The sequence below is a fragment of the Semicossyphus pulcher genome, unplaced genomic scaffold (assembly GCF_022749685.1).
Source record: "Semicossyphus pulcher isolate SPU_LCO1_2020_fin unplaced genomic scaffold, fSemPul1.0.p SCAF_19, whole genome shotgun sequence".
Classification (NCBI taxonomy): domain Eukaryota; kingdom Metazoa; phylum Chordata; class Actinopteri; order Labriformes; family Labridae; genus Semicossyphus; species Semicossyphus pulcher.
The window spans coordinates 8,205,776-8,222,891 of NW_027211692.1; the positions used below are offsets into that span (position 1 = coordinate 8,205,776).

Consider the following 17,116-nt stretch of genomic DNA (forward strand, 5'->3'; position numbering starts at 1 on the left):
AATGAAAGAGACGTTCAGGGCAATGTCACTCTATGACTCGGCAAACTGGTTGTCAGACTCAGGCAGGAAAAGATTTATTACTATAGAATTAGATCATTATAAGTGATGAGTCATTTTTTCTGCTGCTCTTTACCCTGTAATGTATTGTATTATAATGTCTGCTACTATGACTCTATGAATCTAATCTGTCTGTCTGTCTATCTATCTGTCTGTCTGTCTGCTACCATCTGTTGAAGAAAACTAAGTCTTGTTAGCATCTCTGTGAGGCTCTATTTTTGTTGCTTTGAGCTAAATGCTAACACCTGTAGGTTATTTGCTTAAATGTTCACAGTAACAATGCTAACATGCTAATGTTTAGCAGGAATGTTAACCAAGTTCACCGTCTTATCTTGTTGGGTTAGCATGCTAACATTAGCTAGCACTAATGTGTTAGCATAAAACACAAAGTACAGCTGAACCTGGTGGGTATGCTAGCACTTCAAAAGGGGAGTGGTAAACAAAAGCGGTTGAATTAGCTTTGACCTTATGATGACACTTCACCAAAGTGTGTATGTGTGTGTTCAAAGCGGTTCACTTAAAATCATGAAGTCAACCTCATAGAAGTAACTACTAGTAGCAGCTAACAGCTAAGAGATTTAGCCTTGACGTAAATGGTGGACTGACCGGCCAACAGAAGGACCAACATTTCCATAGCTAGAACCAGACAGCTTCTGTGTCTCAAAAGTCTACACTAATACGTTCAGCAGTTTTTGTGGACGAGATAAACATTCCTCATTTAAAATAATAAGTTTTCTACATTTTCTCTGTCATATTTTTTGAAGAGAAATAAATCAAAGAAGCAAAAACACAAACAGTTCTTTCATTATTCCAGACAAACCTCAACCATAAAGCCAAAGTGCCGTAAAGCTGAGAATTAATAGGACAGTAATATTTGTTTTTCTCAGAGTTATTTCTCTCAGACACTTTCCAGGATATCATTCTGCAGTAGTTTGTGGTTTCAGTGAGAACTTAGAGCCAACAGCGGTGAATGATCTCTCTCTGAAGACCTTGAGCAGAGAAAAAATGCAAAGACAGTGCTCAGGCTAAAAGAATCCCGCCGCCTCTCAAATAAAAAGCCTATTCTTTCTGTCTCTGCCTCTCTGCCTGGTGCGATCAGCTGCCAAAACAAACTGGCGCTGTGATGAATGTAATAAATATGATCGATGGGATATCTGGCGCTGCTGACCTCACACCACGCGCCGGAGTCCAGGGAGCAGGTGCTGCTCAGATTTACTGCCCCCCTCCCCCCTACTCATGATATTCTCCTCTCACATAGAGACGCTGAGCCCTGCTGAGACACAGTCACACTGCTGAGGCTCAGAGAAACGGGCCTCATATTGGCTCTGGCTGAACTTCACTTGCTACATGACTATGGATGAATCATATCAGCGCTAATAAAAGCCAGCAATGGTCTTACAGATCGTCAAGCCGTCAGTCATGGCTGACAGTTATTAGAGTCGTTTCTGCTGGGAGGAGCACACAGGGCTGTCAGAGAAGAGGAGAAGCACTCTTTATGTGTTTGCTCATAAAGATCGCTAATTGATCTAAAGGCAGAGGCCGCTCTGGAAACAAAACTATAAAGTATGTACAGTGTTTTACAAGAAGTGGGCGGGACATTTAAAAGAAAAAAGCTTGACTTTATGGAGGTTGTACAGTAGCTTGGCAGTACATTCTAAATAAATTCTAATATACAAGTTTAAGGATTTTTCCTTGCATTTTGTCAACAACACATTCAAACTGGGCCCCTCCTCCTGGGTCACCAGTAACTCACTCTCACTCTCTTGTGCGAGAACACGCCCACCCCGCCGAGCTAACACCGACAGCATCACGATTACCTTTATGCTAGCCCGCTAACCGCAGATTTCCTTTGCGCTAGCATGCTAACCGCAGAGCTAACCACTAGCATGCTAATTTGAACCACTCCCACACTCACAGATTGTGATTGGCTCAGGGAACCACAACAGCGCCCCTCCTGAAAACGTCCTGTGCAAAGCAAAACAACAGAATAGATGCAGAGGGAAGGGTCTCACAAGGGTCTGCACACACACTCACCAACACACGTATAGAGGCTCATAAGTGATGATTTATCCTACTTACTATACATTTAACATGTCTGAGAATTTAGCATTTCACATTTAAAGTGATTAAAGAATGCACTTCAAACTCCAAACTGTTGGGGCTCTGGTTTTAGCTCAGTAGGTGGAGCAGGCAACAATGCAGAGGCAAAGTCCTCGCCACATTGTCCGCTGGTTCGACTAAGCCATGGCTTTTTGGTGAATGTCATCCCCTCTCTCTCCTCACCTACATTTCCTGTCATATCTTCACCGACCTATCAATGAAGGCCGAAAGACTAAATAAATGATCTTGAAAAAAACAGCAACAAACTCATAACTGTCTATGGTAAATATGACACATTCTTTGGCTATGAATGTGTCTTCAAAAGAGGCTCACCTGATGTAGCTTTCCAGCATAAGCAGACAGAGGTGCCCCTAGAGCTGTTTCAATCTAACATAACATAATAAAAGTCTTCATTGTTGTCGTACAAGAAATAAAATGACTCCTTGCTGTAGGTTACAGAGAACGCTTAGTAAATAACACCACTTATCTAATACGTAATAAATACTTCTTGATGTGAAAGGGTATTGGCCTTAAAATGATTAAATAAAACTGGATACCACATTTCAAGATGGTGCCCATATGTTCATATGAATGTTGCTCTCTAGACACATACTGTCTGTCTAAAGCATTTTCCGACCTCTGTGCATTTGGGCCTGGAAAGTATGCGAGGTGAAATCTACTGTCTACTGGAATAATTTACTGATACAGCTTTTCTGCATCTTTCAAGTTTTATTGGCCCTGATTGATCTAACTCTGCCATTTGACTCTGTGATACTCAGAACAATGTGATGTTAGTGTTCTGGCAAACTCTTTTGTAAAGATTAAGTGAGGGAAAAAGTCCTCTGAGGTCATTCACATCACATTATGCAACACTGATAGTAGCCACTGCATTAGCATCGCCTCAAAGCACCGCGCTGTCCCCGGGGGACTGGTGTTAACACTGTTGTTGCTGCAAAGTAACCTTTGAACGCTTCATGATGAGTTTATCACAGTCTTGTTAGCAGATCAACATAATCTTTTTTTGAAAGCAAATATTTATTTCTGACATATGTAACTGTTGTCTCTGAAGAAAGACGGACTTCTCTTATCCTCTCTGTCATTGGTCTTGTCTGAATGGATTTGTAATGTATAGGAGGGATGGAAAAGAAGTTCAAAGCTTTCCATCCTGTCTTCTATGAGATGCTGAAGAATGTGACCCATTTACATCATCAGAAAACACTTATTATCCTTTCACTGACAAACTAAACGTGTTTGACAGGGCGGGAGCAGCTGATTATTAGCACTTAGCAGAACCCGATCCAATCTCCTTCCCAATTATCACGAGGACACTAGAAACGTGAATCTGAATATTCCAATTTAATTCTCACCTCTCAGTCTTTGCGCTCTCGACCCCTGTGCACTTGTGCTATCTCCCATCTCAAATCTTAGCCCCACTCCAGTGCCTCTTGACCACATTACTCCAAGTCCCAGCCTGGCAAGAATGGCTAATAGACCCGTTTCCTGGGACGGTGCTAAGCTAAGCGGCGCAGACGAGGGAGATGAAATGAGATTGGATGGGGAACAAAAAAAACCTTTACTGGCCTGAGCAGCTCAGAGGCTATGGAGAGTCTGCGTGTAGGACATTAGTGCATGGTTATAACTAATTATATCTCATGTGAATCGCTCCTCCAGGCCTGGCGAGGGATCTTTCTCCATTGTTGCACTGCTAGCAAATGAGCGCTGCTGCTGTACTGGGAGTAATATGCGAGAGTGCAGCTAGCCCAGCATGTAGCGCTCTCTTTGTTTCCTCTATCATGATTATAATGGCACTAACACTGATGAACATAAGCGAGTGTCGTGGAGACGTGCCGCCGATCCCGTGCTGACTCTTGGGGAATATATGTGCGGGTGACACTGTCAAGGAAATTGGTTTTCAGGGTGGGAGCTCTCAAGGCCAAAGCAACCGCCCGGTAATGAAAGCAGAGGACGAGTAGAGAGTAGAGCTCTCCATCTCTCTCATGGTAAAGCTGTCAGTGCCGTGTATCCACACAGACCGCTCCATATCTACAGCAGAGAGGGGGGAACAGGCACATGTCTCCACCTAGTAAACCTTCACAATACAGATATCATCCATAAGCAATACATAATTAATTAAGTGTTGAACTCTCTTTATATCTGAATGAAATCAACCTAATTTGGCTGTGAGTGTGAATAAGACTTTATAGGTTTCTCCTTAGCAGTGATTAACTGTGCAAAGCTCGAACAATGATTTATTCTTCTTCAAATATTGGAGGTGTTGCGAACGAGAGCAGCATCTTGTAGTAACATGTCCCCTTGATTTTAGTTCTGATTAAACTTACTTGCCTGCTCGAATACATGAGAGCAGGCGTTGGCGGAGAGTTATTGCGTGATTTATTTGACAGTGAATGAATGTAGAAAGCTCTCAAAACATTTCATTCATCATAAAAATAATGGCATGGGGCAGATTCATACGGAGATAAAGAGAGATAAATACGGTCGAAGACATTAATTATAACTTCATTCAAGCTTGGGCCTTTATAACAATAGTACTTCTGAGTCATTTCCAATGGAATCTCTATGATAAGGAAATATAGGAGAGTCTGTCTTCACTTTGTGTAATTACCTTCAGATGTAAATGAAAAATGTGTCTGCTAAGCCTTCAAATGAACCCGAACATGTATCACCAAAGCATTAGTACCATTCTGCTGGATGTTTTGGGGCAACTTGTTATCCAATCCTATTTTTACCAGTTGAAACTTTACTCTATATATAAAAAAAGGTTTACAACAACCTTACTAACACATTTTTTTGCTTTGTATTTTGAATTATGTAGCATATTAGATGACATTTTTTAAATATAAATAAGGCTTAAAGTTATAACCTGGAAGATCTCAGTTTCGTTCTCTTTGGCGGCACCTGTGGTGATAAACGGTAATTGCGGGAGCACACTTCCCAGATATCCAGACAGTGTTGCATGTGTGACATCCACGGTTGGCTCCGGTTGTAACTCTTGATTTTTCTTGACTGTTTGCCTTCATCTGAGCGTCCAATTTGTTTCTTTTTCTTTAGATTTTCACTTATTTTTGAAGTTGTATCTGTAGTCATCGATCTTTTCTTTGTTTGTTCAGCCATAGTAGATTACTGTTTCCTCTCAACACTTGCAGAGACCGGAAAAGCAGCCGCTTAGCTCCACCCACCTTCTCTGGCAGACCAACCACTGCTGGGTGATGGAAAACGCGTCACTAACTGGGGGCCGCTTGTGATTTTTTTCCGTCAAAGTCGCCACGGACACCCAGTCTGTAATACTGCAAAGGCAAAGGCTTTCATCATTGTGCATTAGGTTCAATCACCATTGTGTGACCTTATTCGGCGATAGATAGTGACTTAACACACATTTATTTAAATGTAAATAAACTTTAAGGCTTATGTACTTCGAAAACGTGACATGTGACAAAATGTCAGCTGGCAGAGCTGTACCACACAACACTTAGAATTCAGTCATGTGTTCTTTACTACAGCAGCCAAAGGTCAAGCTCCTCTGAGGCTTGTTTCTTTATTCTTTGAGGGAAATGTCAGCATGCTTAAATGTTGGATGGAAGAATACTTCATGTTTGACCTTGTTTACAGGAAGGAGACGGACGCTCATGTTGAGGGAGAGATTTGGGATGTTTCCAATAGTGCATGCTAACGGTTTCGGCAGTCTGGTCTGTACCATGCAGAAGCATCATTCACCATTGTTCTTGCAAGAGTTGGTAGATGTTGGTAGATACAGGACAGCCTAAATATACAGGTGTGAACAGGTCATCTTCTTCACAGCCTGGGCACCTTTTTTAAGAGCCTGCATTGTACTGCGTGTGTCTGATGGATATTTTCAATACTATCTTTCTTATCTTTCTGGTTGTTCAAAAAGAATAGCCTCCATGCCATGACCCCTCAGTACATCAGTCAGTGCGGTGAATGGTTTTTGTAGACGTTCAGGGTTGAGCGCTTTGAGAGAAGAAGAATAACACTCTTTTTACAGTCGTCTGCTCTCTTCTATTCTGCGGCCAATCATTGGCGACAATGTGGCAACCTTCAATTTCCTCCCTTCCTGACTATTTTTATTTCCATAACCTGACAAATAGAGCGTCTCTCTGAAGTTGCCGTTCTTTGTGATCTGTGACAAACACAATGGTAGCTGTCGGCGGAGAGGCAGGATATGAGTTCTGATGTGCTCTCTGAAGTCACGCACTGCCTTTCATGTCGAGGCAGAAGAACCAAAGAGCCGTCTCCTGCGTGTGCGTGTGTGTGTGTGTCGGCCGGCCGAGTTTCAGTCCGCCTCTCTAATCCACTGCCTTCTCACAGGTCAGTCTCATTTATTATGAATGGGAAGTTCTGTGCAGAAAGCTCTTTGATATCGGGAAACAATTTAGAGCTGGCTGAGAGTCCGTGTCTCGGGGGAGCAATAAAAAACACTTTTTAATGTATTGCGAACTTCAGGTCAGCAGGTGGTTCCTTATAAAACTCACAGTAGGCCGGATTAATCCCAGGTGACTTTACAAGACATTAGCGTGTCATTGCCTAACACCATGCCAGCTGGGTTTAGTTTATATGGAGTAAAAAGGGTTCAGATTACAGCGTCAGTCACACAACAGGTCGTAACACCCTTTCCCTCAATGTCACATGTGAGTGATGTCAGATAAACAGTGAAACTTACTCCCAAATCAATGAAGCCCTTTCTCCGTAAAGTTCACACAGATCACATGACTCAATTAAACCCAAGCTGGCACCTCAAGGATCGTTCACTGTAACGCTTGAAGGTGCACTCCACTTTCACCTGAGCTCAAACTGGCAGCTGTCAAGATTATCCCCATCCAGCGAGTCACGCTCTCTGAAAATGGATTCTTTGGCAGACGCCCACTCCGCCCTATCAGCGGCAGACTGAGGTATTAGGACACATTAGTCTCATTTCCAATTCACTGACTGGGCCCAGATCAATTTCCTTCATTTTCATGCACAGATGGGATTAAATGACCAGATTAAAGATGAGCCAGACTGATTTAGCATCGTAAAGATGAACCCAAACGCAGTGAAGCAGATATTAAACACTCATTCAGAGCAAGTCTTTCAAAGCTGATATTCTTACTCGGAAAATTCCGGCACTATAAGTTGTTTGGACTCAAACTTTTGGAGCATTTTGGCATCACTGATAAAAGGCACAGCGTGATACGGATAATAATTGCATGTTTTTGTTGGTTACTTCATGAAATTCTAGCAAAAATAAGCCCGGAGTTGCCAAGCTTTTGCACACAGTGACCCCTGTAACAGTTCTGGCATTTAATTTGGACTTCCTTTCTCTGCACAAGATCTCCCAAAGCTGTGTGAGGTCCAGTTATTCGCCTCGGGAGGCAGGAGTCCTCGCTGAGGCAGCACACCAACAACAATTTATTCCCTCACTCTGAGCCCACCCCCAAAAAAATCCAAACCCAAACACATGCGTCATCGCAATTTTTCTCCAGACTTTGGTGTGTGCTTGTGTGTGTGAGTCTGTCCCACAGGTGAGGACCCCCACTTACAGCTTTTCCCTACAGAGCTCTGCAGTCTGAGGAGAGACTGACTGAAGTGAGTGAGAGTGGTCCTCTGAGCCTCCTTTCCCCCACAATTCTCCTCTTTCAACACTCGAAGACTGAAAATGCTTATTTACTTTGTCCAAAGACTTTTCAACTGTGAAGGGATTTGTGCTTTGCAAAAAAGTAAACAATTGGCTCCTCCAAGTGCGTTTCATAATCCCTTTGAACACTGTTCTCAATAAAGAGCTTATATATAGTGGCCTCCTGGTGTGATAGGCTGTATGTTTCAACTCTAAAGACGTCAAATAAAGCAGCTTGTTCAGTGGCCCGACACGACAAAATAGTGACATGTAAGGACGCTGTCCTCCAGATTATTGTTCTGATGTGTCGCTGAAGCCAGGAGATATAGTATTAGAGCAAGTAAGTCTGCTTGGAGTGGCAGCTGGGGTGATGGATGGGTCAAATCATAGACTGTATAAAAAGATGGCGGACATGACAGCTCCCTAAAACTGAAGCCAAACCCTCTCTATCGCCCCCTGCTGACTGGCTGCAGTATAGGTCATAAAGCCCGCCTCCTCCATGTTATCAGATGGGACATGAGTCAAACTATAAAATCAAAATACATGTCAAATATTCTCAAACATGGTTTCTATCATTATGGTTAGTTCTTATCACGCTGATTTAGGTCCAAGTGTGACAAGATTGACAGCTCTGTCGACAAATACGGCTCCTGCAGCCGATCTGTTCCGGATCAGCAGAGTAGAGGAGGAGCGGCGAGAGGAGACGTAACTAAAACAATCACTACAGTCATTGAAGTTTACATACCTGTAAACACAGAAAGCTGTTCTGCTGTTAAACACGCCGGCGTGCGGGATCTTTGTTGTTTTTTTTCGGTAATTTAAGTGTGTGTTTTGGTTAGCTTAAGAGGCTACAGCGGCTCCACCCACCGATCTCTACTGCGCAGCTCTGGCTCCAAATGATGTCACCATCGCAAGATGATGGATTTTGCCCACAAAAGGGCCACGAGTCGGAGTCTAACATACGGCCTATGAGTCGAGGACCTCTGTATTTTAACTTCTTTTAAGCAGTTGATCTCTTTTTAAGTTGAGTATGTTAGAAAGTAACAAGCATGTTAGTTACGTCATACAGGGGGCGATCGTTATGTTATGTACATAATGTTGCTTCTTTTACCCCAACCAAAAGTTTTACCGGCACCTCACCGAGCAGTTTTGGCACCTAATCCTAACCAAACTGCAACCAGCACGTCCAAAAGACGTAACACATGAAACGTTTGCTGGCAGGCTTTATTTTGAAAATCTAACTGGGTGTTTCCTGTTTTTTTAACTGTATCAGAACACAGTGAAGTCCAAGACGAATCTCCCACTGGGACAATAAAAGTCTCATCTTCTCTTATCTTTATTATGGCTCAGTTGTCTGCTTTATTTTGAAAGTCTATCCCGATGTTGCCTGATTGTTACTTTACTGCAGAGTCCCACACATTCCAAACTGACACAAGAATGGCGCCGAAGCGCGGGTCGTCAAACCAAGCTGCTGTATTTGACAATTCAGCCAAGTGAACATGCTGAATAGACAATGCATGTTTCATGCTAGCTGGGGTAAAATAAAGTCCAACTGTATCCTGTTTCAGTGCAAGAACTCTGATGTCATGCACCAAATAACCCAAGGTCTTTTTCTCTCAAAGCTCCACCTGACATTTCCTGGGGGTTATGAGTGTGTGTATGCAAGGACACATAAAGAATCATGGGAAAGCAGCAGCAGTACCTGTGTAGCCCAGAGAGTTGTCATCCTCGTGCTCGGCGGTGGGAGCTGTTGTTGCCCCTTCGCTGGCCCCATCCTGAGCGACTCCCGTCTCTGTCAACAATAACACCACAGGGACTGAGAACCCAGACGCATTCTGCCCACTTTCCCCCCCACCCGCTGTCCAAACCTGCAGCCCTGTGCACCCCTGACACACGCAGAGAGCAAGCACACAAACAAGAGCTGAGGTCCATCCTTGCGGAGTCTGTCTCTGACCGCAGAACCCCAACTCCAACATTGCAGTAAACAACCAAACATCCACAATCCAAACAGTTGTGTAGAATCCAAGTGAATCGGGGGAAACTAAGAGATTATTTCAGCGTGGGGTATAGATCCATCAGAATCCTGTTTTCATGCAGTCGTCAGGTTTTGTCTCCAGGCTCAGCAGGAGGTTGTTCTGCTGTCCTGCATCGGGCCTGAGTGTAAATGTGAGGCTGTTAAACAGAGTCATCTCCCCCGTATCAATAGCCATAAGTGGCTGCACCCCTAAGGGAGCACATGGGCCGGACAGAGGAGGGCGGGCCGGGGCACACTCCGCATGATTGACACCGCCACTCTGCATGCACACACACACGGTCCCGATGCAAATACAATGATGCACCATTAATTGCTAATCAGCTCCTTTTGATTCGGGCCCGTCTGTGTGTGTGTGTGTTGTTTCGGAGTGACAGGTTGAGCGTGTGCGACAGGAGGTGTGAGGGCGGGACAGTCGGGGGGGGGAGGCGAGAGAGGCCAAGAGGGCTGGGGTGGATGTGGCTTATGGGGGGAGATGAGAGGCCAACTGTGCCCTCATGATGGCTCTGTGTGGAATAAATCAGACCCAGCCATGCCTGTTCTCTTTGTGGCCCGCTGACAGGGTTAATTTGGGCTGGGGAGGTAAGAGGAATCTTAATCAAAGAGCATCCAACCCCTTTAGCTAACTGAGCGGCGGCCTGTCGGAAGTATCTGTTTCCTCAATGAGATCTGGCATCGCTTCTGATAAATAGCAGACGGGCAGACGGAATTGTTCATTGGAGGGTACTTTAGATCACCGGAGTGTGAAGAAGACGGCGACCCGTCATTTTCATCCGCCCCTCCCACCATTAAAGAATTGACAGCCAAAACCTACGCAGACTTTTCAACCCAAAAATCACACTTCTCAACGGTTTCCGACACAAAAAAGACATTTAAAACACAGTGATCATGTCCCCCTGCTGCTCCTGTAGTGTTGCAAATGTGACAGTTAAAAGACCTCACGCTGGGACAAACCTATCATCAAGCACTTGTGTTTATCCAAACAGCAGCGTCTGACTGACACTCACACTACAGGAGAGCAGAGAGTCTGAGTCACACAGACATAACCGCGTGGGTTACTCCGTCATGCACATGAATGATGGGATGAAACAGATCACACATGATGAGAACGTGCTTGACATAAGGAAACAAGGACTGTCTGACACTTACAGCCTGACACCAGGAGGATGTGGTGTTGTTTTCAGCGTGTTTTTTTTTATCTGATCAAAACAGACAAATTAAGAACAAATGCAGCATCAGCTGCAGACAAGAAAAGTAGTCCAGCACTGACGGCAATTAAAGACTGGAACAAGCATCAAACGACAAATCGGTTCAAGACGTCTTTTGTGTTTATTTTTGCAAAAAGTACACACTGTACTTTAAATAACAACAACGCACAAAGAACATCGTACAAAAGGCTCATCATTTCTTCTAGTGTTAGAAGAGGAGTTGGACTGACTGGCTGGCCCTAATTGTCTCATTGAAACACTTAATATTATTAACTCTGTATATGGAGAATGCAAGTTCATTCCTGGCATTGAAAATAAATAATCATTATCTGAACTCATAACCCATCCATCCATTATCTACACTGCTTATCCTGTTGGGCGCAGGGTGGCTGGAGCCTTTCCCAGCTGTCATTGCACGAGAGGCGGACTGGACTGATCGCAAGGGTGGCAGTGATTTCAGATTCTAATCACCAGTAAATCACAGGGCTGACACACAGACAGAACCTTTCATGCTCACATTCACAACTGCGATTTTCTAGAGGGCATGTCTTTGGACTGCGGGAGGAAGCCGGAGCACCCGAAGGGAATCCACACATGCACAGGGAGAACATGCATACCAGGAGCCTTCTAGCTGTGAGGCAAAGATAAAACGCCGTTGTTTTTAGCAACCACAGAAGGAAGAAGGATATAAGAAGGAATTTCTGAAGCAATTAAGAAACAATTTGTCTTTTATCTGAAATGCCACTAGCAGGCGCTTTTGTCCAAAGCGACGTACATCTGAGAGTTAATGCAACACAAGCAACGATCCAGACAGGAGGGAACAAAGTCAGTGAGTGCCAACAAACAGCTTCAAGTGCAGTTGGACACAGGTGCTTGACTATATCAACAAGGTCAATATAGTCGTCATCATCATCATGAATATCCTAATCACCATCAGCAGCATCCTCAATCATCAATAGTATCAAAATCATTAAGGTCAGAGGTGTTCATGAAAGAGTTTGGTAACTCATTCCACCACCAGGAGACTGCAGAGGAGAAGAGTCCAGTCAGCAACTTAGGGCCCTGTTATGATGGTAGTACCAGGCGCCTTTCATTGAAGCAGATAGAGTTTGCTTAGTTGTTGCATTAGATGGTCTTTACTTCCACGGATGAAGAGAGTGTAATGTGGTTGAGAACTTGAGTCAATGCAGCTGTAAGGAACTATTCTTTGGTCGATTATGGTGGCCCTAGAGGACAAAGCGGTACGACTCCTCTGTTGCTGATCCTGTCCTGTATAAGCGTTCAAAACTAGTAGAGCCAAACAACGCTAATATTAGAATCAACTCTTAAATATTACTGATGCTACTTCTGATCTTTACTTGCCCTTTAGCCTTCTATACCGTATCAGCTCCTTTTTGTCTCATTCCCTGGGTGGTCCGCAGTCAGACGTCCAATTAGCGACCCCATCAGAGGTCATTAACAGGTGGAGTACCCAGCTGCCCCAGGGGGCTGAGGATACAAAGTCAGGACCTTGATGTTGTCCCTTTTACCCCCCCTTTTACCCCCAACACTGAACCCAGCCCCACCATCCCTGTTGGCTAATTATTGGGGCACATGTGCAGATAACTGACTGCTTATGACCCCCCTCCCTTCGGTCGTTCCTTCTGGGCCCCTGAAAAGAAAGCAGTCCTGGCCCTGAGCCCTCTTCAAACATGCTAGCTCTGTTCACAGACTCCAGTCCTACACTTTGAGGTCTACTCGAACTGGATTTGAAATGCGTGTTTGTTTGCAACACTGGGGCCCAATCAGCACTTGAATCCTTCACACAACAATAAACCTGATGTCTAACTTATTGCCCCTGAAGTCAAAGTCATTTACTCTAACAAACGCTGGGAGCTGTTAATAGACGTGGATGCAGAAGCTGTAGCTGTTGGTTCATTGTTATCTTGTCGTGTATTGGCACAAGCGCTCCGGCGCTGGCAGCCCGTGGAGGTGATGGATGGCTTTAAGATGATGAGTGCGGGGAGGCCGACTCGGGGGCTTGTTAACAGGACTGACTGATTGTTTGCTGCAGGACAAGTTCCTTCACACGGCCTGATTGGAACGGTGGCATTTTTCTGTAACGTGACCTCGAGTAATTTCAATGATTAACTTGTTATCTTGGAAAATGTTGTCCTGTAACATCGGCTTTGTTGTCTGATGACAGAGAGAAAACGTGAGCCGCCAAAAGGAACGCTAATAGTGGGGAAAAGCCTTCATTCTGCACGCTGAACATTAAAATGACGTCTCTTCTCCTGATTATATAACCAATAACACCACCTTTAGAGTATCTTCATCAGTTTGGACCTTGGACTCTTTCACCATTATCGAAGACACACAAAAGAAGACAAACAGCCTCACAGAAAAGTGTTTTCCAGCAGACGCGGGTCTGCCCGCTTCGTCTGTTCCCACAGCACCATTACACTCATTTCCATTTTGATTACACTTTCTTTGTTTTCTGCATGACTAATGGAGTTTTAATCAGGCCTTGAGATAATTCACACAAAAGCAGCGAGCACTGCTGCTGAGAAAAAGAAAGGACAAAGTCAAAGTGGAGGAGTAGACTATATTTTACCTGCAGCTCCTAAAACAGCTATGATTCTTAGAAAATGAACATCTTAACAGGCCTACAGCCACATTTAACCACAGAGCTATTGAGATACAAAACTAAATATTAATAAGATACCGTGTGTCTGTAGAAAATTAAATAATGGAATACTAGCATTGCTTTAAAAAGAAAACCATTCATCACCTAGTAGTTGTTTCTGTTATGATAAGAAAGTAGTGGAAAGACAACAGGACAAAGCTGTGCATTTATGAGAAGTCATGGTGTCCAACTGAGATCCTGTGAAAGACGCCTTTCAAGGAATAATCAATTCTGCCTTCCACTGCGCACTTATTCTGTAGTTACATCCTTGAGTCTCTGCTCAGCATGACGAAAAACCTCAGGAAGGTACTCGTGGCTAAGAAATAGTCCAGTTAAACCAGAACATATCGTTTTTCAGTCTTTTTTAATATCAATTAAACAAAGATGTTACGTGTTAACTAGTAAGTTTGAGAAATTCTGGTAGGAACTTTTTAACCTTCAGGCGAAGCCAGGCTAACGATTTCCCACTGTTTCTATTATTTACGCTATGCTAAGCTAAGCTAAGCTAAGCTAAGCAGCTAACACTTAATAATTACAATATATACACAAGTGTGGTATCAATCTTTTTCTCTCTCTTGGCAAGAAAGTGCATGACTGTATTTCGCAAAAAACTGTACAATTATAAAAGGAAACAAAATCCAAAACATAAATAAAATAAAAAAACACAATCTTAATTCAAACAATCAAAACGAGTCAAGTCAGGTAAGCAGTAGATTTGCAGAATAAAAGAATGAGTCATATCATCATTAAGTTGTGCTGCAGCTGTCGTGAGAAAGTGGAGCAAATGACACATATACCACACACACACAAACACACACACACACACACAAACTTGGCATGAGCCCTCCCGACAAATTGGCTCTTTACATTTCCCCATGTATGAAACTCGGCCTCCACCACCACCACCACCACCATCACTGTATAGCGTATTAATAGTTAACTGATGATACCTTTGACTCCAGGCTGGAGTAATAGACCATACTATAAATCACTTAAGAGGGAAAAATGTATATATGATGATATATATCATCACTATATATATTTTAGGTCACACTGCCAAGCCCTGCTCTTACCCTGGCAATAAAACAGTCTGCATTATAATTACCTTTAGCGTGATCTGTGGAAGATTAATATAGAATTTATTAAGCAGTTAAAACATTAAGACGACTTATTCGTGTGCCATAAGAAAGAGTGTAAGCTACATGTTGGAAAACTACAGACATATTTTATGTGGGGTTTTTTTAATACGTGTATTAGTGGCAAAAAGAGTGGAAGAAAGAGCAAGAGAACACTGCTTTAATGTTTTCAACAGCTATTTAAGGCTCTAGCCATGATAGTGACAGTGACAAACGGCAATAATTAGCTAACTATTACTTTGCATGCATTAACTGCAGTAAAAACAAAATTTAAGTAAATGTTAACAGCTGATTTTGCAGATATTTTCCGCACACCCCTCTGATGTCACCAACAGTCACAGTTAGCTGCTGCAGCTGGAGGAAACATCAGAGCAGCGACAAACAGGCTGCGATCTGAGCCGCCAGTTTATGACTGAACGGATGCACACGGGAGCTCACTGTTGACACTTCACCGTGTGTGTGTGTGTTGTATCTCTTCCCAACCAGTGTTTTGTTGGTTACAGAGCCCACAGTAAATACATGCACGTCACTCTTCAAAGCTGGAATGTGACTCATCTGTGAATGCAAGATTGGCTGATTGTGGTTAGAGAAATAAAAGTGCTAATGTCAAGGAAAGAAATATGTGCCAGTTAGCTTCACTGATGGATTTGCTCGGAGGGCATCAGCAAGCAAACCGCAGAGAGAAAAACAGAGAGACACTTCCAGGACAAACAGAGCTGATTGGCTCGAAGGCTGATAAATACTGCATGGTCACTTCACTGAACTTCCACACACTCCGGGTGAGTTAGCGGCTAACGCCGTTAGCATCACAGCTGCTGTCAGGACACTTTTATACTCGGCGATCATGTTAAATTAAAAGAAGGGCTTTTACTTTACACGTTTATCTCGTTCTCACACCTTTACATTATGTGAGACGCATAATAACTCCTACTCAAAACTTTTCCACTCAGCTTTGTTTAACAACACTGATGTCATGTAAGTGCAAAGCCTGCGAGGAGTCTGGACCTGCTCTGACTTCTGTGGAGCTGAGGCAAGCATCCTCCCAGCTGGCAAAAGCCCACATGTCCATCTCGATGACACTAAGATACTTTTTTCTGCCCAGAGAGAGAAAAGGGGAAAGAAAGAGTGGCTAAGACACTTTTCTTTCTGTAGGTGAGAAAAATAAGGTCTTTCAAGGATCTGAAGTGCTGCAGCCAAGGTGAACAGCCTCTGAATGCTTGTATCAGTCAGTGTGCTGCCAATGGTCATGACGCATACGCAGCTTGTCAACATCTTTACCACCACAGCCGGCAGACAAGTGACCTTCAATGACATCTCAATATATAAGTCTGCCTCTTGAAGTACTGTATGCTGAACTCATATACAATGAGATTTCTTTGCGTTTGAGTTTTATTCTCCTTCATCTGAAAAGAATCACAGTCGTTTTCAAGTCCCGGATTACAAAGATGAAAACGTGGTAAGAAAACGAGGCTAAATCATGTAGAAGAGACATTAGAAGCTTATATGAGTTTAGGGGCAAGTGGAGCAGATCATTCAGACCTCATTCCAAGGCCGTGGCACATTAATGACAAACTGTGCTGATGCTACCTTTCCCTGCTCTTTGATTCGCTTAAGCAGACCCATGTGCTCGAAACACCAACACACACACACATTCAAAGGGAAAGGAAAGAGCCCTCAAACTGAATCCACATATGTTTTCAGTATAATCTTCGAAAATTCCATCAATATGTTAATGTGAGCAATTCTTTCCCAGACTCAGAGAGCAACAAGCCGAGCCTCTAATCCGCCATCCCTCCCAGCAACATGTTCTGAAGCCGCTCCGTTTCCTGAGACTTTTCCCTGCGCGAGGAAAAACACACTTTTATACTTAAATGAGACGAATTACAACAAGAAAACACAACCGCAAACACTTGACCCTGACTCCAGGACTTGTATTATTCATTTATCTTAAATTTCACTGCTCTGTTTAGCGTGAAATATATTGCTAATTTTGCCAAAGGGACATAAAAACTTGATTGTTGTTTATTATCCCAAGTTCACCTGTGCCCTCGGTGTCTGACAAAGTTCCTGCTAAATCCCTCGGGGCTGTTTGTGCCATTAAAGTATGAGCCAAGGGGAATTCTGCAAGTTTTTAATTAGAGATCCTCACAGAGGAAAACATCCACCGGTGATGTACAACCTTCACGGCCTTTGATGTGATGACACCCGGCTCTCAGTTCACACCCGGCACACCTAATAATCTCTTTCTTCTTTCAAGCTGTGTTATGGTCAAAACAAGAGAGCAAACAG

General features: G+C 43.4%; 1 protein-coding gene across 1 annotated transcript in view; it reads right to left on the minus strand.

Annotated features, from left to right (window-relative positions):
- robo1 (roundabout, axon guidance receptor, homolog 1 (Drosophila)) overlaps positions 1–17,116 on the minus strand; it is a 215,602-nt gene that overhangs the window by 142,407 nt on the left and 56,079 nt on the right. The window contains exon 2 of the mRNA XM_069667969.1: positions 9,489–9,578. Coding sequence (XP_069524070.1) covers positions 9,489–9,578 — 90 coding nt within the window. The remainder of the gene's footprint in view (positions 1–9,488; positions 9,579–17,116) is intronic.